At 27.8% G+C, this 25,682-nt stretch overlaps 2 protein-coding genes across 4 annotated transcripts in view; one reads left to right on the forward strand and one right to left on the reverse strand.

Moving 5' to 3' along the window:
* Nucleotides 1–119: 119 nt before the first annotated feature.
* LOC129969438 (uncharacterized) lies at nucleotides 120–18,126 on the reverse strand. Of its 3 annotated transcripts, XR_008784515.1 has the most exons (5): nucleotides 17,742–18,126; nucleotides 12,777–12,894; nucleotides 11,217–11,348; nucleotides 9,106–9,330; nucleotides 120–306 (listed from the first exon to the last, which is right to left on the reverse strand). XR_008784515.1 is itself a non-coding variant. In XM_056084006.1 (4 exons), exons 1-3 carry the CDS (start codon nucleotides 17,754–17,756, stop codon nucleotides 9,160–9,162), a joined length of 318 nt encoding a protein of 105 aa, XP_055939981.1. In that variant the 5' UTR covers nucleotides 17,757–18,126; the 3' UTR covers nucleotides 121–306; nucleotides 9,106–9,159. The 3 variants fall into 3 exon arrangements, 2 of the variants coding, with proteins under 2 accessions (XP_055939981.1, XP_055939983.1); XM_056084006.1 differs by lacking the exon at nucleotides 12,777–12,894 and having other exon boundaries at nucleotides 121–306; XM_056084008.1 differs by lacking the exons at nucleotides 120–306; nucleotides 12,777–12,894 and adding an exon at nucleotides 5,176–5,289.
* A 6,691-nt stretch (nucleotides 18,127–24,817) lies between these two features.
* The window catches only part of LOC129968120 (solute carrier family 52, riboflavin transporter, member 3-A-like), a 95,382-nt gene continuing 94,517 nt past the window's right edge, over nucleotides 24,818–25,682 (forward strand). Inside the window, exon 1 of the mRNA XM_056081939.1 lies at nucleotides 24,818–24,911. Within this exon, the coding sequence (XP_055937914.1) occupies nucleotides 24,855–24,911 (57 nt within the window). The 5' untranslated portion in view covers nucleotides 24,818–24,854. The remainder of the gene's footprint in view (nucleotides 24,912–25,682) is intronic.

Here is a 25,682-nt window from a genome sequence, read left to right on the forward strand (position 1 = left end):
TAGAAAATGAGTAAAATACATGTTTATCATATTAGTGATTAAACCCATCCATAAAATGTATACAAATCATTAACCAAGATAGTTTGACTAGATAATTTCAAACAAAAAGACTTTGTAGATGATATAAAAATATTTATTCACAATACAAAGGAGGGAGGGAAATGTACAGTGGCATATCGGAAATAAAAATTTCATACATGATAGTGATCAGATAGAAAAAAAAAATTATTGCTCATAAAAAGTTTAAAATATTTCCTGACATTCCATCAAATGAATTCAAAAAATGATGAAACACACAGCAGAAACCTGAAAAAATAAAAATAAATTATGTGTTTTTTTAATCATACAGAAAGAACAGAAAATGAATAGAAGCACTAACATCTGGCAACAATATTTTCATTAGCATAATGTTCATTGAAAACTGATCATAATATATGCACACATATAGTTTAAATTTCATTTTGTTAAAACTTCAATAATTCCTAATGAAAGTATACAGTCCCAGTCAAAAAAGTGTCAAGTTCATATTAAAATTTTTTTTTCCTTTAACTCATCCAAAAGTTAAGCTTTTTTCTCTCTCCTTCTCTCTGAAATTGTCTTCTCTCACTGGTGTGGTATGGCAGTTTGGAGAGGGGATGCCAGCTCACAAATTGTCCTCATCATCTGATTCCAGTTCAAGATTACAAGATTCATCCCAAAATAGACTTAGTATTGCTTTAAAATGGGATGTTAATATAACTAAACTAAACTCTGAAATTGTCACACAATGTGTATTTTTAGATATTTGGTGCATAAACAAATAATTCAGACAGCAAAAAAATTAAATGAAATTCAAAATCTGATAATTTAATTCAAAGGAAGCAAAATGTAACAAGTTGAAATTTGTTGAAAATATATAGCATTGCCAGGATCAATGAAAATATAAAGAATTATATATATTAATACTTGGTGGCAAACTCTTTGGCATTAATAACCACATGGCACCTCAAAGCATAGATATTACAGCTTCAATTTGGCCTATACCATCTTGATAATATTAAGATTTGGGGAATGGCTTGGTCAATCAAACATCATATAATGATGAGAGAACCAATTCTGAATGTGCTTCAGATCATTGTCCTATTAGAAAATGATGCCATGACCAAATGAATTATATGAAAACGGAACCAAGGTGATCTCAAGGATGACTTCATATTGAACTTATCCAAGATTCCCTGACTCTGCCTCAGAGGACTCATGACAAGGCAAGTTTTAATTATATTAACATCCACTTTAAAGCAACACTAGGGTTATTTTGAGACGATCTCGCAATTTTGAACCGCGGTCAGATGCCAAGGACAATACCTTAGCTGATACACCCTCTCCAAACTTCTACATCACATTAGTAGGAAGACATTTGCCCTGATATGGATTTAATGTCCACCAGACCCTCTTGCATAACAGTTCTTCGGTGGAATCAGGTCTTGAACATGAAATCCTATGGTACCAAAGCCAAGACCTTACCATCAGGTCACCAGGGCCCATGGCAAGACAGGGACACATTTCCAAACCATGATATCCCCCCCCCCATGTTTTAGTGTTTGAATCTGGTACTTGGAATCTAAACAAGTGTTATGGGATGACAAATCCACTGTTTCCCATTTGTAACAGACAACACGGAATTCTTCACTCTTTCATTGTCCAGTCTATGTGAATCTTCATACATTCCACATTCACAATGATTTTTTTTTTTTTTTTTTTTTTTGTACAGATCATTGATTTCTCTATTGGGTGTCTTCCATTCAGTTCAGATCTTTGGAACCTACATCTATTAATAGAAGGTTTTGAGTTCTGGGGGGTCACAAAACTCACATGCAATGTCTACAACAGTCAGGTGGAAATTGGCATATGAAAGATGTATGAAATCATTATCAATGAGATAACAACAAATAGATCCAGACTTAGGAATCTTCAGCACTCTACCCATCTCTTCAAGAATTCTTTTCCACTCTACAACATACTGAATTGTTCCTCAAAAGTGTTTTCACTAACTATGGCTTCCTGTTATTGAATGGTAAAATTATTGATGCCATAGCAAAACTCATTATCAGTAAGAACAGTGGAAGATAATTAAGCAAAACTCTTATATTCACATTTTTAAATAGAACTGATAAATAAAAGATACATTACTCCAAATGTGATGAAATTTCATATTTTTCAAAACATTATTTGTTACAGTAGTTACTTATAATTAGGTTTGCAGTACTTCCAAAAATGTGGAATAGTCACTTAAATTCGATTCAGAAACTTAAAATGGTTTCTAGCACTGGTATAAAATAAGTTAAAAAAACATGACAATTTTTTTTATTGTTATTGTATTTTATAGAATAGTTTAAAATTTTTATGTTGTTGTTAGAAAATAATTATGCATATATTTGAACTATATTCTTCATGGTAACGGGACCAGAAGAGGCGATTGATAAAGATCGCACAGTCATTTACCAACAAGGCTACAACATCCAGAAAAAAGTTCTCTGTACATGTATGCAATACAAGACAAAATGTGTGAAGAGCCTTTATGTGCTAGTTATAATGGAATAAAAATACTCTCTAGTTTGAATAAGTGGGAAAAGCAGGGAGAGGAAGTAAGATTCTTTTAACACAATGTGAATGGGTCACGAGATTTCTCACTTTTAGCAAGCCAAATGTTGTGGCTGGGCCACGAGATATCTTGTTTTCTTTTTTTTCGACTGAGTCAATGCATAACCAACGATGGGCAAATATTTTTGTTATGTTACCAAGGTAACAAACACTTACTTATGATAAATGATTAGAAAAATAACTGAATGTCAACATTCCAAGCATATGGAATAGTAAGTATAGCCAGTACGTCAATAGATCTGTGCCGATCGTTTACCGTGCCTCATTATTTTACATTTTGTTATCTCAAAGTTCTGTTTTAATTTGTAAGGAAACAGCTTTTTAAAATGTAAAAATTCTTGTATAATAAATGTAGAAAATATATAGTAATATTTGAGAATACGGTATGTAAATATAATACCAAATGCAAATTAAAAATGTGCATATATGCATCCTATTGCTTGGCAAGCATGCTTCTAGAGCATTCAAAGATGTACAGACCCTAGGAGCATGTTGAACTTGCAAAGCGCTGCGTTAATATACTTTAAATAGTAGTATATTAAAAGAATGTGTATATTTACATTAAAAATAATTTGTCTTTATTTATTGCCTGGAATTTAGCAAGACAAAATTAATATAACAAGGAGGGGGGGGGGGCACTGATCACCCCTTTAACTTTAAATCGCACAAAATTAAAGACTCAGGTGAAATAAAACAAAATAACATTTTTGCTGTCCTGATACACACCATTTATGACACTTGCTTTGTGTTCATTTGCTTCTTTTCTTTTCCCTCATTGGTATAGTGTGAAAATTTGGAGAGGGGTTGTCATTCTCGTCATCTGACTGGGTTCAAAATTATGAGGTCTGTCCCACAATAGCCCTAATGTTGCTTTAAAAATGGGGTATTAATATAACTAAACAAAACTGAACTTTTTTTCAGTGTGCTAATTTAGCAAACTGAAGCAAATGTTTTGAAATCAGAACATTTAAAACACCTCCATAGTTGATAACATCATACACAGTTCTTAGACTAATTAATGAATTTTCTTTCAAATTTTCAACAAGCATAATATTGTTGTTAATATTAAATCCACTCTCTACAGCCACATTGCTATGCGATACCCAAAATCAGGAAATTCTTTCGACTTCATAATATTGGGGGGAAAAAAAAAAAATATCTAAACAAATTTTTTCATTAAATGAATCCAGTTGTTCTTCCTGTGCCATTTTTAATTCTTTCAGGAAAATTTCAAATTATGTGATTGCAAGATAAATTAACCATTCTTTTTTCACATAATAATGCATTTTTTTTCAATAAATGTGGATTAAAATAAGATACAACTTTTAAAACAGCACACTTTTTGGACATGTGTTCAAATATTTTATAGTATTTTTCACAAATATAAAACATTCTGCTAACACATACTTTTTTTTCAGTTTCTGTAACACCACTAGTAATCAAGTAAAACTTGTAGTTACTTAACCAATATCACTTTTTTTTTCCCAGTCTCAGATTTTTTGCATCATCAAGTTTTATCAAAAATTAGCTGTCTATTGTTTTTGCTTCTTTTGACAATATTTTTCATTAACTGTTTAACAAAAATGAAAAGATTTTCATATAAGAAAGAAATTATTGGTTCAGATGTCTGAAATTAAAGAGTGTATAAAATTAACACAATGTTTGAATTTGCCACCATTCATGCAGTAAAATGTTAGCAACTATTTGACTGCTGATAGTGTACATTTAGTAAAAATAGAGTGTTACATGACAAAACAATGTGTTAATGCAAAATTTGAATTAAATAAAAAACTTTTTTCTTTAAGCTGTTATACTTTTATTGAATCATAAAGTACACAGGATAGAATTACATGGAATAACACTTTGGACAAGTAGCCCCCAACACTTTGTTAGCACATATGCACGTTTTTATTGAAATTTCAATGACCATTTTGCATAAATATGGCTGAATTTCATTGATGCAGTGTTCAATTTCCTCTTTCAATGCACATGTGCTTGTGAACTAGTTGGCATAAACTTTTGACTTTAAATAACACCATAAAAAAAAATCCAATGATATTAAATCACACGACTAGAGGGTCTATTCTCAAATTTTCAAACTGTGGCTGCCAAACATTCATTATTTTAAAAATATTCTTCAAAAATGAAAACCCATTGTTCAAGATTGCCACTTAAAAAAATCTGGAAAAAAATTTCTCTGTGTTTTTCCAGTATATATATTTAGGATACAAGAAAGACTCATGTGTAAGTTATAATGCAATATGGTTTTAATTAGTGGAAAAAGCAATGAGAGGAAGCAACAATTAAATATTATTCTAAATAATAGAACGTTAAAAGAAGTTTTAATTTTACATATTAATTATCTAGAATTTAGCTAGAAAAAAATATTATATATTGGGGGGGGGGTATATTAACTTTCATGCTCTTTCATTGTAAGTCACACAAAATTAAGAACTCGGTTGAAATAAAACACAGAAACACTTTTGTTATCATTATACAATCATTTAATGATTACTTAACAAAAAACATTACAAAAGCAATTTTTTAAATTTATTTATTCATTTTTACCAATTCAAGTGTTTGGACATTAATTTCTGTAACTTCTGCTGATTTTCCAGCCTTCAGTTTCATGAGGCTAATAGACCTAATCTGTAACAAATAAGGTATGACATTTCTTTATGGCTTAATGAACACTTTTAAGTTATTTCACCTGCAGTGAACATATATGAAAATATTTCCAACATATCATTGAATGAATTAAAGGACGAATGTGACACAACAAGTTTTAATTCCCATAAAAATTCAGCTTTAAATTATTATTCTTCAACTAAAAAGTTCAGAATCAGTTTATTTTTCAGACATTAAATCTGATGTCTTCAGATTTAATATAACATTCCTTTTAGACACTAAGTCCAACATCAATGATGTCTTTTTTGAACTTACAAGCAGTTTTGTATATTTTTCTCTTTTGGCATGACTAGGTTTATTAACTTCTTATGAAGCAAGCAGTAAGTAAAAAATTGTTTTTATGGAACTTCTCAAACCCATTCGGCAAAATCAGATTTTTTTTTTTAAATCGTCCAATTCATTTCAAATGCAGATTTTGAGCACATCTTTGATTTAAAAATATTCTCTAATGCATTTAGAATAAACTCACAGTTTCTCAAATAACAAACAAACCATTGAATAAATTCAAGTATGGCAGTCTAAATACCATTGTGCTGCTTGCACAGATTGAATGTTGCTAATTCCGCCAAAGAAACGAATACTATTCTTTCGTACATTTACAGAAGTCTCGTGCAAGCCCATAAGCTGCAATTTGGGAATGTCATGGAAAAAGAACAAATGTCTTGCAAATCGAAACTAGAATGATCTATACAGAAAAAAAAAGTCAAGTTTTGCATTACACAATTACGAATGGTATCATTTCCTTTTTTGGAAGGTATGACTTGCAATCTTTAGAGATCAGCATTTTTTTGTATAAGAAAAAAATAAGTAATGGAAAATTACCTGTACTTTCCTGGCTTTCATAAAAAATTTCAAATTTCTCTGTTTTTTTCTGAGGAATTTATATTACTTTGTTTCCCTGGTGGTGTGGCAACCCTATTGTTTTCTCAAGTAATGCTTTATTTTTACTAACCCTAAACTATCAGCTGTCAAATGAGTTTTTAATAGGGTTGTCAACATTTTATGCCACAAGTGCTGGCAAATTCAAATCTTGCGTTAATTTTGGGACACCCTTTATTTAAAAAATAGATGAAGAATATTAGCAATGTAAGAAAAAAAGCTCATTTTATCCAGAATCCATTTATTCTGACAAACATTTATAATATTATCACTTACAACAGATCCAAACACAGTTTTTTTTTTTTTTTTTTTTTTTTACTGAAATCTATATATTTTAGTAAAAAAAGCTGTCAATAATTGTTAAAGAGTGTTCACAGACATTTTTTACCCAGACACTGACCTTTTCTATCTAGACATTAACATTTTCTACCTAGAAAGAAACTAATGGAAATTCTGAAGAATTTGTAACTTCAAGGAAATTGGCATCTCAGCTCGACTATTTTAAAATATTTTAAACACAGCTCTAAGAGTAACATCTATTTTCCTTCCAAAAGATTTCTGTCCATACTGAAATATTCTATGGATTATTGTAGTTCACAAGTACCTGGACCTAAAATTTTAGTTAGTTTTGCACAAAAATGTTTTTTGACACATTTAAAAAATTTTAAATTTATATTTGGCTCATACATATTAATTTGTATAAGTAACTGACCAAACCTGATACTAGTTCTTTACAATTCTCAAACAATTCTTGAACAGTGGTATGCCTTAAAAATATGCTTAATAATGCAAGCAGTACTTATTATCATCTTGTGAAGACTATTGATTGATTCACACCAATATCTTACAATAAGATTCATTTGGCATTTTTGTGCAATGTAGTTCAAAACTTTATCAAAGCGTATTACAAGTTTTTTATTGTTTAAAGATTTCTTAAGAGATTATTGAAAAAAAATTGAGTTAATCTGTAGCAAATAAAGTATACCTGATTTTGGGGTATTTCACTATCTACGGACATACATTTCAATATTTCCAATACATCTTTAAAGGCATTTAAAGACAAATGTGACATAAGCTTTACTGTCCAAAAAATTTCAGCTTTAAATGGTTGTTCATGAAATAAAAGGCTCAAAATCAGCTTATTTTCATACATAATTTTTTTTTTTTTTTTGACTTGATATGTCATGTCCTTCTATACAAAGTCCAATATCAATGATGATTTTTTTTTTGAACTGACATGCAGTTTTGTATGTTTTCCTCTTCATTCCTTCCATCTTACAAGCAAGCAGTACACAGTAAAAGGACTTTGCAGAACTTTTCTAATCCATTCAGCAAAATCAAGAGAGACATTATTATCAATCCAATTTGTGTCAGATACAGATTTTGAGCATGCCATATTTTTAAAAAATTTCTAATATACTCTAAATAAGCTTACAATTTCTCATACAATAAAGAAATCATTCAATAAACTCATGTGTGAGTCTAGCAGAAAAAGAAAAAAAATGAGCTCATAATGAAAAAACAACCACATCGAAATGAACTGGAAAATTATTCACAAGCGTATTTTGTTTCAAGACAATTCTCATTCAAACATGATCAATTTAAGTAGGATGTGCACTCAACAATAGTTTAGAAAGATAATATTGAAGCCTTTGGGCTGATTCATATTTTTTTTTCTCTTTCTATTTGGTTTTAAAAATGAAATCTACTTAAAGATTATTTTATCCTTGCAATGCTTTTAGAAGAAAACTTCATTAATGTTAGACTAGTCCCACATGGCTTCAAGAACAGTCACTTAAATTATCACTCATCATTCCAAACCTGATTGTGAACATGTTTTTTTTTTTTCATTAATGGAGGGCTATGTTAAGAATAATATTTATGTAATCCTATAGCCTAATCTGGTATGCTACAAAATTAATGAATAATATCACAGCTCTAATAAAGTAAAATTACATCAGACATGCTCAAGTAAACAAAGTATGAATTAAAAACATGTAGTGATTGAGTGCTATACAGCTGAAGAGACTCAAAGTCAAATATTAACACATTGCATGCTGGTCAAGAGATTTCTCATTCTTAGCAGGTCAAACATTGTGGCCAGATCATGAGATATCTGATTTTCATGTTTCTTCATCTGTATCGAAATATAACCATCCAGAAGTAAATATTTTTATTATGTTACAAGGGTAACGAGGCCTTACATATTTTTATGAGAAATGATTAGCAAAAAACTAAATGGCGACATTCCAAGCATATGGAAATGACTGGTTAGTATAGCCAGTATGTCAGTAGATCTGTGCCGATCATTTACTGTACTTTTATAAAGTGTTTTATTATTGTACATTTTGTTATTTCAAAGTTGTGTTTTAATTTGCAAGGAAACAACTCTTTAAAATGTAAATTTTTTTTAAATAATTAGACATATAAAATATATAGTAATATTTAAAAATACCTAAAGTAAATATAATTCCAAATGCAAATTAAAAAACGTGCATATATGCATCCTATTGCCTGCCAAGCATGCTTCTAGAGCTTAAAAAATATGCAGGCTCTTGGAATACATTGAGCTTGCAAGTACACTATGTATGAATAACTTTATTTTCAGCACTTTGCAACTTGACTTATTTATTTATTTTTGTATGCTGGTTTTAGCATATATAGTCAGGATGAGGACTTAATAAATGCTGCATAATTTTCATAACAAAAATTACAGAAAAGATAGAGGGTGTGAGAAAAAGATTGATACATCTAAAAATTCTAAAGCATAAAACAAAACAGGTCAGCTTTCAAATGCAATCATTTTTGAGTAATGGAGAAAATATAGTTTACAATATTTTAAAATTATGCTTAAGACAATGATATTTAAATAAGAATCATTAGAATCTTAATACTTACATCAATTAATGATATCTAATGTTTTATTGCCCCAAAACCTCCATATCAGTCTGCTTATTTCTCTTCTTCACATGCTTTAATTAGCTCAGCTTCCCTTTGCCTCATTTCCTGCTCATAGACTTCTCTGTCAATCTCATGAATATATACTATGTTATTGCAGCGTACAGCAGCTTCAATCATATCACAAAACTTCCTACCCTGTTGATATCCTATTACATTGTGAAGCTAAGTAAAAATTAATTCATGTATTAATTTTGAGACATTTAATACACACAAACAATTCATTTATTAGAGTAGTAAGATTATTATAATTTATATATAATCAGGAATCTAATTAATCTTCATGTTTTACAAAGTAGTTAATAAATCATAAAAATAAGCAGAAAAATTCTTTCTACTTAAAATAACATAATACATATTATGAGACATTTCCATCAATGCTTATAACACAAGATTGTTGATTACAGACCATTTGCATTCTTTCATCATCTGACCAATTATGACAGGAGGTGTTGATTTGCAACTTTTGACAATTAATTCCAGGAGAAATATTAAATTAAATCTTATTATTTATAAAAACTTATTATTTTTAAACTTTTAATTAGATTTTCAATGAGAATTTTAACTTTTGCACATAGACTTCTCATATTTATTACAAATGAGTGGAAAAATAATAGATTTTTTTACATGTGAAAAGTTTGTATAAAATATAAATAAAACTTCACAGCAAAAGTATAAGACATAAACCATCACCGCATATGCATTAAAAATTCACATAATTCAAGATGATATGTATATATATATATTTATTAAAGATACTTTTCTGTTATACATATACTACATATTTTTAGTTCCAAACTAAAGCATTTTTGCTCATAATACTAAGGTTACATATAGAATATTTGCATTTATGGGCTAGCAAAGCTATTATGTTCTTGCTACCATGGAAAACTAGTGAAACCATGGAAATTTTTTTGTCCAGCATTTACTTGAGACACTGCAAGTATCACATACATAACGTTAAGCAAGATGAACTTTTTTTTTTTTGCTTGCTTTTGACCTACTCAAATGAAATAGTTAAACTATGAAATTGATGCCTGCAGTAACTGAAACTGATTGTTGAATGCCCTAGGGCTATGCGAAAGCATAAGCCGAGCCCGTAGTTTGTAAATGCATTAAAAGAAAAGTACGAAATAATTTAAGATTTACATAAATGTGATTAATACATTGTTCAACAAACATTTGCAAAGACAGAGAAAAAAAGTGATAAGTAGTATTTGAAATATTTAGAGATATGATAGCCCTAATGATTAGAGAGAGAAAATTCTCTCAAATATATAAGAGGAAAATACAATAATTTTTAAAAGAAACAACATTTTTGGAATATGTTTGTCACAATTTTATATACTTACTATTATAAAGGATGAGTTTAGGTTTATTTTCGCACAAAATTTAGGATACAAGATGGAAGCATAGGAAGTTATTTAAAAAAAATTCTGAATTTTAAAGAAAATTATAAGTACAATTTTACTGTTCCTTTAACTACAAAAGAACTAATAAAGCAATAACTTTTTATTTACTGCCAACTATGCCAAAAGGATATGTTGCAAGTGACATGTGGTCAGAAACTTGATAATTAGCACTGTAAATATAGATTAGTTATTGCAGATTGAAATATAGTATAAGCCAGAAATAATAATAAAAACATGAAAAAATTTTAATGAAAAAAATATTTATTACCTCTTATTTTTCATTGAAATAATTCCTTTGAATTGATTATAAGCTTAATAATTCCTCCAAAAAATGTATATTTTTATACATCTGTATTATGGATTAACACATCTAAAACTTAGATGAATATAGCTAAATAAAACATACTGAATACTTTCACATATATGCAAGTTTTTACAATATATAAATGAGTCAGTTAAAGGATATTACATAATATCTCCACTCCTCAAATTATTATAAGCAATATCTTAAAAAATTAATTAGTCAATATGAAAATTTATGCAATTTTATTACCCCCCCCCTCCTTTCTCATCACACACATTCCAGGAAAATTCAAAATAGCTTTCATAGAAAATATTAATAACATATTAAAAACCTACCTCAACATTCATATATGAATCACTACTTATCAGTCTTCCAACATATTCCTGATGGCATTTTGTAGTTACTCTAACATTTTTCAGCATTAAGGATTGAAGAAATGGTTTGGGGTTGATAACGGTACAACCTGTCTAAAAATAAAATTGAATCATTTTTCAATACACACAGCAGATATGATAAAAGCTTGGAATAAAATAGAACTCCTTTTTTTCCATACATTTTTTTTTTCATTCATTCCTTTTCCATTCATAAAAAAAACTTACTATTTTTATAGTAAGTTTTTTTTTCGTATAAAAATATTGAAAGAATAAGAAAAACCTATATTTTGCAAAGTTTAAATTAGAAATATTTTTTTAAAAAGAAACTTACAAAATTCATAACTTCTGTCTCTCACTTTTTACATAATCAAAAAAATAATAATAAATAATAACTTTTATCTTTTCTCATTTAAAACAAAATGAATTTTTATAACAATTAATGCATATTATTAGGGAATGCATTTCCTTTGATTTAATTTTCCTTCCATTTCCTCCAAAAAGATGTCCTTTTTGCTTGCAGGAAAAGACTTTCTATCACATTTTCTAGAGTATTCAGAATTTATATTTTGTTGTCATTCTATATCAAGAACATCACTTTCCAAAATTTCATCAATATCTGACGAATCGAGCAATTTTATTATCAATAACAACACTTGTATGAAATTTCTGAATCTCTACCATTCACATTCATACTCTCTAACAGCCATAATATTAAAAGAATCTTAAACAATAACACAAGCGAGGATCAATTTAACCTAAGCTTTCCAGTAATAAATGAGATACACTGTTTTATTATTTTCTATTGCTCTAATTTTCTTCTAACTCCCCTATGAAAGTATAGTGAGTAACAGATTTAAACTTTAATAAATTTCTAATAAAAGAGAAAGTATGAGGTAAAAAAAAAGACCCTGTGCATGTGCTGATGGGTTTAAAAAAATTAATAAATACAAAACAATGTAGAACAAATTTTTGTTAGGGCAGCATTTTTTTTAAATGTATTTGAATTCTAAGAAATCTCTCAGCATATTTCATATTATACTAATATTTATTTTTTATGTGTCTATAATATTAAATAGGTAACTCCCTAAAGGCCTGAATATCTTTTTTTTTTTTTTGCTGTATTATTTTCAATGTAATTTTATCTGGTTTCTTTCATTTAAATTATGGTTGTGTATTCAAATTTATCCAACTTAAAATAAAATATTTAAAGTTTGGAATGCTAATTCAATAATAATCCTAATTAATTTTTACATTATGTTATTTTCTTGTATTTAAAATGTTGCTTCATAATTAAATATAATTTGGATTGAATGAAAAATGCCATTTATTACAATTCTGTATTAAATTACATTTCAAATTATTTTATACTCAAGATACTGAAATCAACTATCTAGAAAGTGCCTTATAATATATGTTTTTGATATATCAAAATTTGCTACTTAAAGCTTTATATAGGGAAAGCAAATTAAAATGAATAAAAATCTAGTTTTAGAAGTAGGCAAAGGTAAAAAGAAGACACACCTAAGACTTCCATTGCTCAAAAGCTGCTAGAAAGCTTAATCCGGCTTTTTACATCAGTTTTCATCAAAATAGCATTCCAAAGCTGGGACTTTCCACTTCTTTGACAAATGATAGAATTCTATTTTTGAGAAAAGAAAAATTTCATCTTTCAACTTTTTCTTCTTTTTAATATTTTCTCCATCAAATTTCTATGTAGTTCCTCCCATGTTGTTTGTAAAAAGGTATAAAATTACAGGAATACTTTTGATATACCATATTTTTCTTTTTGATGGTTGAATAACATTTCTGTCTGCATTGTTAAAATTTTCATTTTATCAAAGCTAGTAATTTTTTTTATAATGTGAAAAAATTTATATAAAATTCTTTACAGAAAATTTTTTATCTTCTTGTTTAAATAGATTCTTAAAAATCTCAATCTAGAAATATATAAAAAAGAAGATAACAAAAATTCAGTAACTTATCTTTTATATAATTTTTTTATGTAAGCACTGCATTTTATTTACTTTGTAACTGGTAGATAGTGAGGCATCTGACTCATGACATGTGAAGTTTATTTTGAAAGTACTGTTTGAAATATTTAATGAAAGCTATTATTATATTGTAGTAAGTATTTATATTGCATTTGATGGTGAAATGGTAACAAAAAAGTAAAGTAACAAGCTTTAAAGTAAAGGCTTACTTAAAAGTAAAGTAGGTAAGATTTTAATTAACACCAAATGAGTTTAAAACATTACTTGTCGATTCTACTTTTAGACATACTGTTTGTGGCAACACTAATCAGTAGTTTTCTAGTTTTTCTTTTTGGAGTAACAGGGCTTTTTTGCCTTTTGACTACCAATTGTCTGAATATGTAAGCAATACATATGTTAACACTGCATTGTTTTTTAAATAGTAATGGGGAGTCCAGCTATATCAGATGAAGAAAAAAATGCAAAGAAAGTTCAAGTGGGAGTCGGGCAATTTGAAAAGAAAAGCTGAAGCTGCTAAGCTGGTGGCAAAATGTGATAAATTTATTCAATATTTAGATATTGGAGATATAAGCAAATAATATTCTTATTGTGAGGGGAGTAGGCCAGTCGAAAAAATGTATGTTCTCATAATCAAAAGATTAAGCTTCCAGAATTGAACATGTGGCCAGTGGAATTTAAAAATTGTTAACTGGAACAAACATCACATACATTATCAGGCAACCTTGGAGTTGGTGAGTGGAAGTGAGCAAGGGGCAAAGATCCTCAAGTTTATTATACAAATATTCCAAATTTCATCATTAAAAAATCAAATATTCTAAATAAAATTTAAATAAATTTTATTACTGTTACATTTGCAATCTTAGGCCACACTCTATTACACAATGTAAACAATCATCATGATAATATATTTCATCTTACAATATTTAGGGACTGCTATAATATGCATTTTATTTAGGAGCAGAAAACAAATTTTACACCTTTCTTACTCTTTGATCACCTTATCTGATTTGATAACAAGAAGAAAGCATAGTGACTTGTTTTAGATGATTAATCCAACATCTTAAATCAGTAAAATTGTTGTTACGTATTTTTTTTATACATTTTGATATTTTTAATTATTCAATGGATTGTAAGATTTACAACATACTATTTAATTAAATTTTAAATGATGAATAAAGATGTATAACTTGTTTTCTAAATTTTATAAAACAATTTTATATGCAAGATAGATGCAATCCAATACAAAGCAAATTCTTGTACTGAAATTAAGACTGAATAAAGATGAAATTTTTGTCAATTTTTGTTAAATGAACTATCGATTATAATAAATTGAATATTAACTTCTGTAAATTAAAAATGCATGACTAAATTTTAAATCAATATTTTATTAGATAATGCAGCATTTTCCTTAAGGAGTTAAGTGTGTTGGATATGTATTCACATCAATTCAAACTTCCATTTTGGAACAGCAAATGTATAATTTTTTATCTAATAAAGATGAAATCTTATTACTTTTGTTACAATTTTTTGCAAAATTTCCCATGCAATCATTTGTATTGCATTGAACACATATATGCTTCATCGCTTGACTTTAAAAAATAAATTCTTCAATTAACTGGTTATGTTCATGACAATATGCAAAATTTATATTTAATTCTGAATTTTAAGTATCTTTATACTTAGTACATCTTGGATACTTTAATGAAGAGGTAATCCTCCTTTTTTCATGCCATTAAACTGATATTATCAATGTTTATAAAACTTCTAGAAAGAAAAATTTCTAGTTTACAAACCTATAAATTTATCTTAAAAGCAAGAGAGGTCCTTTTTTTTTAATGTGATATTATAAATTTAAGTTGTAATTTTTACTTAAAATAAAGATGTGCATTTGATGTTCTACAGACTAGACTGTATGACCTAGAACTTGGAGAGTGGGGATGTGCACTTCAAAGCAATTTTTATAAAAATTTTAATTTAAAATTAACAACATTTTGATATTTTTTTCCCTCTAACAATTTCCAAAAATACTGCAGTATAAAAATGATTTTCATATTGTGAAATTAAAAAAAAAATCTTTCCAATAATACCAATTTTTTTCCGTTAAATCAATTAAAAATACTTTAAGCGTATTTTCAAATAGGAATTCAAAATTACATTAGAATTCTGAACAAATATTAAATGTGTCATGAAATTTAACAAAAAAATAAAATAATTCTGAAAGAATATCATAGTCAGCAAAGTTTTTTATTTTTTTTATAATCCAAATTACTATAGACATTAATACAAAAGCATCGATATGTTTAAAGCCATGAAATTAAACTTTTGTTTTTGTTTAACACTAATTATTACTGACACAGCAGATTTCAGGAAGCAAGGGATATATTTACTTAATTCTATAGTATTTATCTTCTATTTAGTTTTGTAAAAAAAAAAAAAAAATCAGTAAAAGGTTTAAATTTATATTTAAAATATTATTTACATGAAAATAATGGCAGATTTTACATTGTTTTAAATTAGAAATTAGGTTACATCATTAAAGGGCTAGAAATAGCAGAGTATATACATTTGTTATGTATTTTAAAAATTTATTTTCAAACAAAAATTGAATTGCTTATTAAAAAAAATAGAATGTAATACAATTTCTAAAATGGTATAAATTACAAATCTATTAAAATTTGAAGCTTAACAAAATTCTGCTGAAGATGCTGTTAAAGCCCATTACTTAAAATATCTAACTGAAAATTTTAACGATCCTTAAACTAGCAGTCATTAAAACAGCAACTGTTTTAATAAACATCTTCCTTAAAAATGAATGCACAAGAAAAAAAAAAAATTTAAGCTTGGTGTATTTCACAGAAATATTAAATAAAATAAAAGTATATATTAACTGATTTTTACTCTTCAATAATCTTAAATAATTTAATTTTTACTTTATTATTTCATAAATACTAAAGAGTTTTGCCATTCAGATTTGGCATGTCAATAGGCATGACATTTTACCATTCTTTTCAATTACAGTTATATCTATGCAGTCTTATAAATTTATTATCCATCATGGACTGGAAATTCCAAGTGTTTTTTTTTAATTTTAAGTAAAAAAGAAATCAAAATGTATAAAAAGAATTGAGAGTACACTATATTAAATCAACTTCAAAATAAAGATTTTTTTAAAATCAAATAATAAAGAATATAAAAGCAAAAGGATTCTAACTCTTAAAATTTGTTTTTAATTTTTGTTATATACATATACCTTATGATTACCTTAATCTTTAAATATAAAAGAATTTGTATTCTTGTTTTTGAATAAACAAAATGGCAACTTCACATAATGCTATAGTTATTACGTTAATAACATTTATAAATAAAAACTTATTATTAGAAAAAAGCTTCCTTTGGTTCAATAAAGCTAACTATAATGACTTTAATGCAAAATGAATTTCAACACACATCCATAAATTACTTTAAACTAAGAAATTTTTACATAAAACAAAGCACTTCATAACCCACATACTAAGTGCCAGTCATAGTTCAAATATATATATATATATATATATATATATATATATATATATATATATATATATATATATATATATATATATATATATATATATATATATAAGTATATTGTATAAATAATAGATACAATATTAATTTTTAAAAAGTAGTTTCCAAACATGTAATAAATTCTTTAGTTTCTTTAATGATAATAATTTGAGTGAACAATTTTGGTATAAACTTTGGAAACCAAGAGTGTTTTTTTTTTTTTTTTTTTTTCCAACAGCAATCAACACAGAAGACATGGTTAAACTCATGTATAATAGATTTAAAATATATGCATCCAAAATGCATAATAAAAAAATTGTACAACCTAGTACACAATACAAAATTAAATGTAAATATATAATTAATAATGGATTTCTATATCGAAGCTATGCCCATTTCGAAATATTAAATCAATCAGACTATAATAGAAATAAAAAGTAAAATGTCATGTCATTAAAAGTTGGTATAGCATTTTTGTTACAGAAATGTAAAGCATAAGTTATTCAAAATAACACGGACACAAAATATCTTTCTTGCATGTAATTTATTAAAATAATTAAAAATTGTTTATTATTACCAACATAATGTATAATTCTAGATAATAAAAAACAACTTTTAATTTCCAGAATTTATAGAAAAAAAGAGGGGGATGAAGATAACTCAGTCAAGAAATTTTTGCATTAGTACTTTATATGAAAATTAATAATCCAGTAAAAAATAAATTCCCTTTTTCTGAATAAGTTATTAAATTTAGGCGTGAATATGAATTTGCAGCTAAATTTTATAAAATGACCTGAACAATATGATCATTACATTATGGAGACTAAGGATAAAATATGGAGCCTTTGTCTGAATAGTGGTATGAAATTATTCACCCGATTTAAAGATTATATTAGCCACTAGCTTAATTTTATTTTTCAGAAAATTTTCAAAAAATTTATATTCTTACCACCGATGCCGACATGATGTACAGCTGTTCAGTATAATTACTTAAATGCAATGACAAATGAAAATACTAAAAAGATTCCAAAATGAAAACAATGAAAGCCGGAAGAGATGAATAGTTTGTATAATATGCAAGTGTCGAAGAGAATGGATTATAACTGAACCAGTTCACTATTTTCGGAATATGTCGTTAGCGAACGCATGTGTGGATTCTGCTAGTCACGACTATTCCCACTGGTAAATGACTGTGTAGAACTGGTTTGTCCACAATAAGGGTAAGAAAGGAGAGAGGGTTGGAGGATTTGCAACAGCACTCGGCGAGAGAAGGACTGGCAGTTACGCCGGCATTGTATGAAGATTTTTTCACAGTCAATAGTTGAGGAAATAGGGGGAGGTGGGGGGCAGGTCAATTCCATTGCGGTTAATGTTGTAGTTTAGTTAGTTATAGTTGTAGTTTAGTTAATTATAGTTTAGTTAATGTTGTCTGACCATTTATTGTATTAACTACCAAGTGATTATGATTCATTCAAAATATTGGTGTTGTTTCATTTCGACATTTTACCCATAATTTGATACTAAAGATTTTTACTTTCTCGTATACGTCATGTAGAGAAAATCTAGCAATCGTCACAAAGGTGAATCCGAGATTTGGACGAATCTTTAATTTTTATACCTTGTAGTGAATAGCTTATAAGCCAGTTAACGCCAACCTTGCACGAGCAATTGCTTTTGTATCATGGTCATGTTACTGGACTGCGAACCACAAGGTCCCAGGTTCTATCCTCGCTCATCCCAATCCGCTACAACCTCTCTGAGTTCGGAAAACACTATTTTAGAAAATGTTAGTCTGCCTGTCTGTTTAGAACAAAGATATCTCAAAAACACTTTGAGCTAGAGGGATGAAAATTGGTATATAATCTTTACACCAAATTTGCAGATTTCTATTAAAGCTTGAGTAATATCTGTTTAGGGAATTCCGTCTATCTGGCTGTTTGTATATAAGTTAACACGATAACTACAAAATGAAGAGAGCTAGATACATAAAATTCCGTATACAAATTTAACATCTATAGTGTAGACATATATCAGGCTTAGAGATAAACCCTAAAACGGGTTAATGGTCTGTCTCTACTTTCAGAAACATGTAAACGCGATAACACAAAAACGCAATGACTTAAATATATAAAATTTGGTGTGGAATTTTGTTATTACAAGTGTAGTTTTGTGTCAAATTTTTGTTTTAATTGGTCGAGAAAAACTAACCTAAAACACGTATCCGATTTTTGGATACTACTAACGCGTGCTAGGAATTAATCGCCAAATAACTCGGTAAGAGTCAGACGATAGATTCAGCCAAAAGTTAATATTTCGTAACTATAGCACGCCAATGTCATGTAAAGCTCTCTCAGGTATGACAAATTTATTATAGAGTATACGAGAAAGTTTTGGGAAGACTGCTCCCACTAGTTTTTCATAAAAAAATATTTATATATGTCAAATTATGATATAAAATAGATCTATTTATTTCAATGGGGTCAATTCATGTGACGTAAAAGTCACATGTCATGAGCTATCCTGCGCATGGCATTTAAGTTTCATCCGCACCGCTTTCGTCGATTAGTCTGCCATTAACGTTCTCCGCCGAGTATGAAGTGGATTTTTTTTGTTTAAATTTGAAGTTATAATTTTTGAGTCATTTTCTTTCCTCTTATTATATGTTAAAAGAGGAAATACTGGTGTGCTGATGGATGCTTTAATGCGAAACAAAAGAGTGACTGTCATGATAAAATGTTTTCTTATTTTCTTTTCAACAATCCTGCCTAGGGTTGGTACCTTTGGTATAGATTTTTTCAAGCCTTCGAAGTCGGTGATATGCTTCGATCATTTTGAAGAATTCATTCAATGTGTGTTCATTTATTAAATCGTAAATGGAATTCCAGTAATCGCAAATGTTTCAGTAATTTTTTAGAAAAATTCTTCAAAAAAAAAAAAAAAGAATTTGGTAAGCGATTTGCCAACAAAAACAATCAAACAAAATCGTGAGAGCATTTCTAATTCACTTTATTCACATTTGATGAAATTTCTGATAATTTTGAATATACTTAGAAGGTTTTAAAATGTTTACATGAATATTACATTGCATTTTCTAAAAAAATCTTATCTAAATTTAATTAATGTCAGTAAACAAACTCCTGCTGCAAAAATAACAACTGCTATAATGCTAAACTTAGGTGGAAGCGAATAAATTTTTTTAAGATTTATTTAATAAGTGAAATCTTTACTAACTACTGAAAATTGAATTTTCTTATTGACTGTTATAATATATATATAATTGATGTATTTTATTAAAAGTGCTCTTAATTTGATAAATTGAATGCTATATATAAGAAATATATATATATATATATATTTAAGTTTTGAAAACACATGTCATTTAATTAAGTATATAAATTAGTTATATATAAAAACCATTAATTAACATCGAATAATTTTTGCATTTGATTTTTAGTTTTCGGCATTTATATAAAATGCATTATGAGGTTTTACTTTTTTATTATGAACCTTAAAGTTTTCTTTATCTTTTAGTAATTCATGTTATTCAGTTATTACTGGGTAATCATGTCTAATAACAAAACAGCAAAATGGATGGCTCCAGAAAGCATTATTACTAGTTTTCTAATTATATTTGCAGATTTGTGATGGATTCAAAGTGAATTTATATCAAACAACTTTTCGATTGTTAAAAATGAAATGTCAATAGTTTATTGTATTTAAACTGAAATTGACTGTTATCATAATATCATGTTATACCATTGTGCACCTCAGTGATTTCTGTTTTAATAAATACAGGTCTTTTCATTGAAAAATCAATTTCCATATCAGCATTTATTATATAATTTTTATTCCCAACTTCATTGCTACATGCATGTTTCACTTTTTTTTTCTTTCTATTTTTTTAACATATTAATTTTGAATTATAAAATTTTGTAAAAACATAAAAGTGTTTCTTCTGACTCATCTTTATACCCCCCCCCTCTCTCTCTCTCTCTCTCTCTCTCTCTCTCTCTCTATATATATATATATATATATATATATATATATATATATATATATATATATATATATATATATATATATATATATATATATATATATCATGACCTTATTCTTGTTTATTAAATTTACTGTATTGTATGTTTTATTTTAAGATATTCATTCAATGTAACTTTAACATTTAAAAAAAAATTTCATAAATGTTCTGCTTTAAAAGTATATTGTTCAACATAATGTTTTTATTCGTAATAAAAAAAAAAAACTGTTGTTTAGTACTTAGAATGTTTCTGTTGAATAAAATTGATTTCATCATTTACATTGACATTCTTGTCATACTGTGTTCATATTTTTTCTCAGTGTCTAAAAAAATAAATGTTGATAAATAATTTTTTGAATTAGTGAGTACATTGAAACATCCATTTGATCACATTTTTTCAAATAATTATCATATATATTTTATCTAAATATATATATATATATTGTAATGTGTAAATAAAAAATATGAAACTGTAATTTTGTTTGTTTTCCTTTATTGATCTCTACAAATTAAAATGAAATAACTGATTCATAAGGTGCATAGATTTAAAAAACGTATCTATACCTTTTATATTTCATAATTTGAAATTGTAAACATAATTTATTCAATATATACTAATTTGATTTTCATGTTCTTTCCTCTGAGCAAATGAAAACATCAAAGTGTGAATATTAATAAAAATCATTACATAAGAAAAAAAATGTAATAATTTTATTAGTAAGCTTTAAAATATTAACTTATCTGAGAGTAATAATTTATTTTTAAAAAGAACTATATTTATAAGATTCAGCATTCAATAATATTTAAATAATATGTAAAAAACGAACATATGTAATTTTTCAAAAAACTGCCATAGTCATTTGTCAAAATGTATGCTTTGGATAAAAAAAAGGATATGGGAAAGGAAAGAATAAAGCAGCACCAAACGAATTAAAAAGCGACGTTAATTAATTACGCAAAAACAATAATTCCATTGAAAATACTAATTAAAATTTTAATGTAAGAAATAAAATTATATAACTACGAAAATTTGGAGAAAATAATTCAAAATAATATCTTTAAAAAAAATCAGAAGCTTTTAATAATTGAACGGCTATCGTAACATTTACTAAACAACGGTTTCATCAACGTTATCGGCAGACATCCCAACATGCGCAGAACGGTTGAAAATTGAACAGAAACGGTTTGTTTGGTACTTGACTCGTGACCGTGAATTGACCCCATAGCCTTACATGTGCCCTGTGCATCTTTGATGGAGTCAATTACAAACAGTGCCATTACAAACGCAACAGTTTGTGTCATCTATTTTAGTTTGCACATTGTCCTTCGAAGTGCAATATCACTTTTTTTATGCCTTTATACAAATCATGCAGATAATAAGCAGAATTTTTCTTCTTTAACTTTCAAAAATGGAAGAAATATGTATTACGAAAGTTCTGTTACTGAGTAAAAGGAAAGATAAATATGGACCTGAGTGCATATATAATAACGAGTTACAAACATTACGCTAATTTTTGACGTAGTCATCCAACACGTTAAGGCATTTATCACAGTGAGAACAAGGTTTTGTATGTTATCATCAAGAAAGGGTGAAGATGCACATATGAAATTAACAAAGATGTTATAGTATCTTTAATCATTTCATCTCCATCAAAATGCTGGCCACTGTAGAATAGCTTCCAAAAAATGAGATAAAGTCACTTGGTGCCAAGACGGGATTATACAGCGGACGATTAATTTATTTCCAATCGAAAGCCAAGAAGAATTTTTGAATCACAGGAATGGAATGTTATCTGGTATTGTTGTGAAATAAGATAATATCGTCACTAAGCAATTGAATAAGCAATAAGATAATGAAATTGTGGTTCGACATTTTCCTTCCACCTCATATTAGCTTAGAAAATATAAATCAGTATCCTTTACCTTTATGATTCTTTGTAACTATTTTCGGCATGAATTGTGCACACACTTTTCGGTAACACAAGCGTTCACTAGCAATTTCATGCAAAATGGTACGCGAAAATTCAGGGAGCCCCAGTGACATCACGAAATGGCTATTCACACGACTTTGTACGTGAATGAGACGAATTAGTCTATCATTGACAGCTGATGGCCAATCATTTCTCGATTCATCATGTATTTTTGTTCTCTTGAATTAAACAATCGAATCCATCATTCAATCATTCCTCATTTATAATTACTCTATTGATCTCAAATCATAAATTTATAGAATTAATATGGTCGTTTGTTCCTTGCATTCAAAAAACGAATTACACATTTAGCATGATTTTCTATTGTCTGAAACATTTGTAGAACAAGAATTACATGTTTGAGTTTTTCCTCATTACGAACTTTTTCTGTATTCTTAATCAGTGCAGACGTGATACCGAATATATAGATTAGCGCCATCTATCGGATGCATGAATTATTATATTTCGAAATTTAGTTAACGATAAGTCCTCATATTTGATGAAACAATGCAAACCATTTCAGTTTCATTTCAGCAATGAAGAACAGCCAAGTTACTTCAGACACCTTGCGCTTGTTCTGGTTATAACGTACATAAGCATTACTCTGATAGAAGAAAGTCATATGATGTCACTGTTGCATGAAAAATATATATAATTGAAACATGTTATCATGGTTCGTCCATTGCAATAAATTGACTTTTTATTTTTCTTGTAAAACATTGTTGATTCCAATATTTTACTTATATGAGCGAAAAGAAAATTTAGGTACAGTCTGTATGTTTCAGTCGATGGAATACATTATTTTATATTTCGCAGGGTTTTGTTTATAAACTTCGCAGAAGAATTTTGTGGAATAAAATAAGAAATTAAAATTCATAACACTGATACAAAGAAATGAGAGAGAAAACCATTTTCATTTCTTAACCTTCAGCAAAGGTAGAAAAACAGGCGATTTAATTTATATGAGAAAAACAAAAACGAATTAAATTTTATTGCAGGATGAAAAGTATTATTGCAAATGCTGCACAGAAGTCTTGTTTAAAAATTTTTAATATCCAGAAAAAAAAATTGTACAAAACCTAAATTAATGAATAATTTTGAAAAAGAAATTTGATTTCTTCAGTGGTATACAGATGAATGGCAATAATTCACAATGACTTTTTAATGACTTGATGAATGGCAAAAGCCCAAGCATTTATTTAATTTAATTAATTTTAATTAAAATTAAAAAACAATTCTGAGGTCCCCTTCCGCTTTCTAAAATTTGATATTTGATAAATATAGGTCAGTGGTTCTTAATCGTGATGTGATAATTACAATTTGATAACAATGGCCAATGATTCTTTCAAAGCAACAATGTAATCTGTTTGAAATTACAAAAAAAAAAAAAAACCCTTAATTTTTTTTTAATAAAATTAAGAAAACATTTTACACGACTATTAAATTACAAAACATTTTTTTTTTAAATTTTGAAACGGAGTAAAATTTAATTTTGTACAAAAATATTTTCAGAAAAGGCGGAAAACACACACACCAAAATTCAACATAATTTTTAATTGATTCAAATTAAAAAAAAAAAAAACAGTCGCCCCGAAGTGCACATTTCCAGTTTCCAAGGTATATGTATATATATGTGTGCTCAGTTTGGTAGATGCAGTTCAAATTTTTTGGCCCTGTAGGCCGACACACACACACACACACACACACACACACACACACACACACACACACACAAACAAACACACACAATTATTATTAAAGGAGATGAATGCTATAAAATGTTGAAATCCATTGGAAGAAATTTATAAAGACAAAAATAGTAATGATGTTATTTTAAATCACTTGTGTGCAAGGTTAAGTATGTTATTGCTTTCGATTCTCTCAGTTTGTTTTAACACTTTCACAATGGCACGTGTATGTGTGGTAATAAGGATGTGAATAAATGGTATCAAGAGACGAAAACCGACAACGGCCAGTTAAGAATTTTCCCAGGCAATTAGTACAAATTTCGAACGACACCCTTCGGCCGGTCGTGCCGTGAAATCGAGCCTTTCGAATGAAAATTGAAACGCGAGAGAACGATTCGGGGACTCCAATGTATGAATATGAAAAGGTAAAGCAAAATTTATGTGTTTACAAAAGTATGTGATCTTTTTAAGATATTCACAGTAGTAATATGTGAAAAAAAAGTATTAAACTTTTAAAGATAATTGTTTTTTAAAAATTACTTCTTATCACAATTTGCAAAGTTATTAAAGCTATTTTTTTTTTTCGATACAAAAGCAGTAAAATTTTTTTGTAACTTTTAAGTTAATCAGTTTTTCCAATCTGCGATATAAGCTATACATGAAAGCGGTCTGAGGCTTTTAATTATACAGTATATATCTAGTAACATATTGTTACAATTCGAATAATTATGAAAATATAATTATTATAAAATCAATATTTACTAGCCGCTTTCGGCGACCTGTTTTTCGACCATCTGTTATTTTATTTGATAGAAGCAAAGAATCAATATCACAGTTACAAATATTGCACCGACTTCGCCAGTTTTTATTTTAAATGAAATAAGTGCTACCAGTGTCATACGTAGAGGTGAGCTTAGGCAGGCACATTACGGGCCTTATAAGGCGTTCTTTTAATAAGATTGTCAATTTAGTTTCACATTTAAAACCAATTTTAACATGTTATTTTTTATTAACTTTGTGAATATTATTTGATTTTATTTACTTATTATAACTCCAGACTGCCTGGCATCTGTATTTGTAGATATTATTGAAGCAAATGTTTGGTTTCATCAATACTTTAATAGCTCATTAAATGCAATGAAACGTATTGACGTCTGAGCAATTTAACTTGATAAAATGTCAATAATATTTTAACA

Source organism: Argiope bruennichi, chromosome 5 (genome assembly GCF_947563725.1).
Source record: "Argiope bruennichi chromosome 5, qqArgBrue1.1, whole genome shotgun sequence".
NCBI classification, from domain to species: Eukaryota; Metazoa; Arthropoda; class Arachnida; order Araneae; family Araneidae; genus Argiope; species Argiope bruennichi.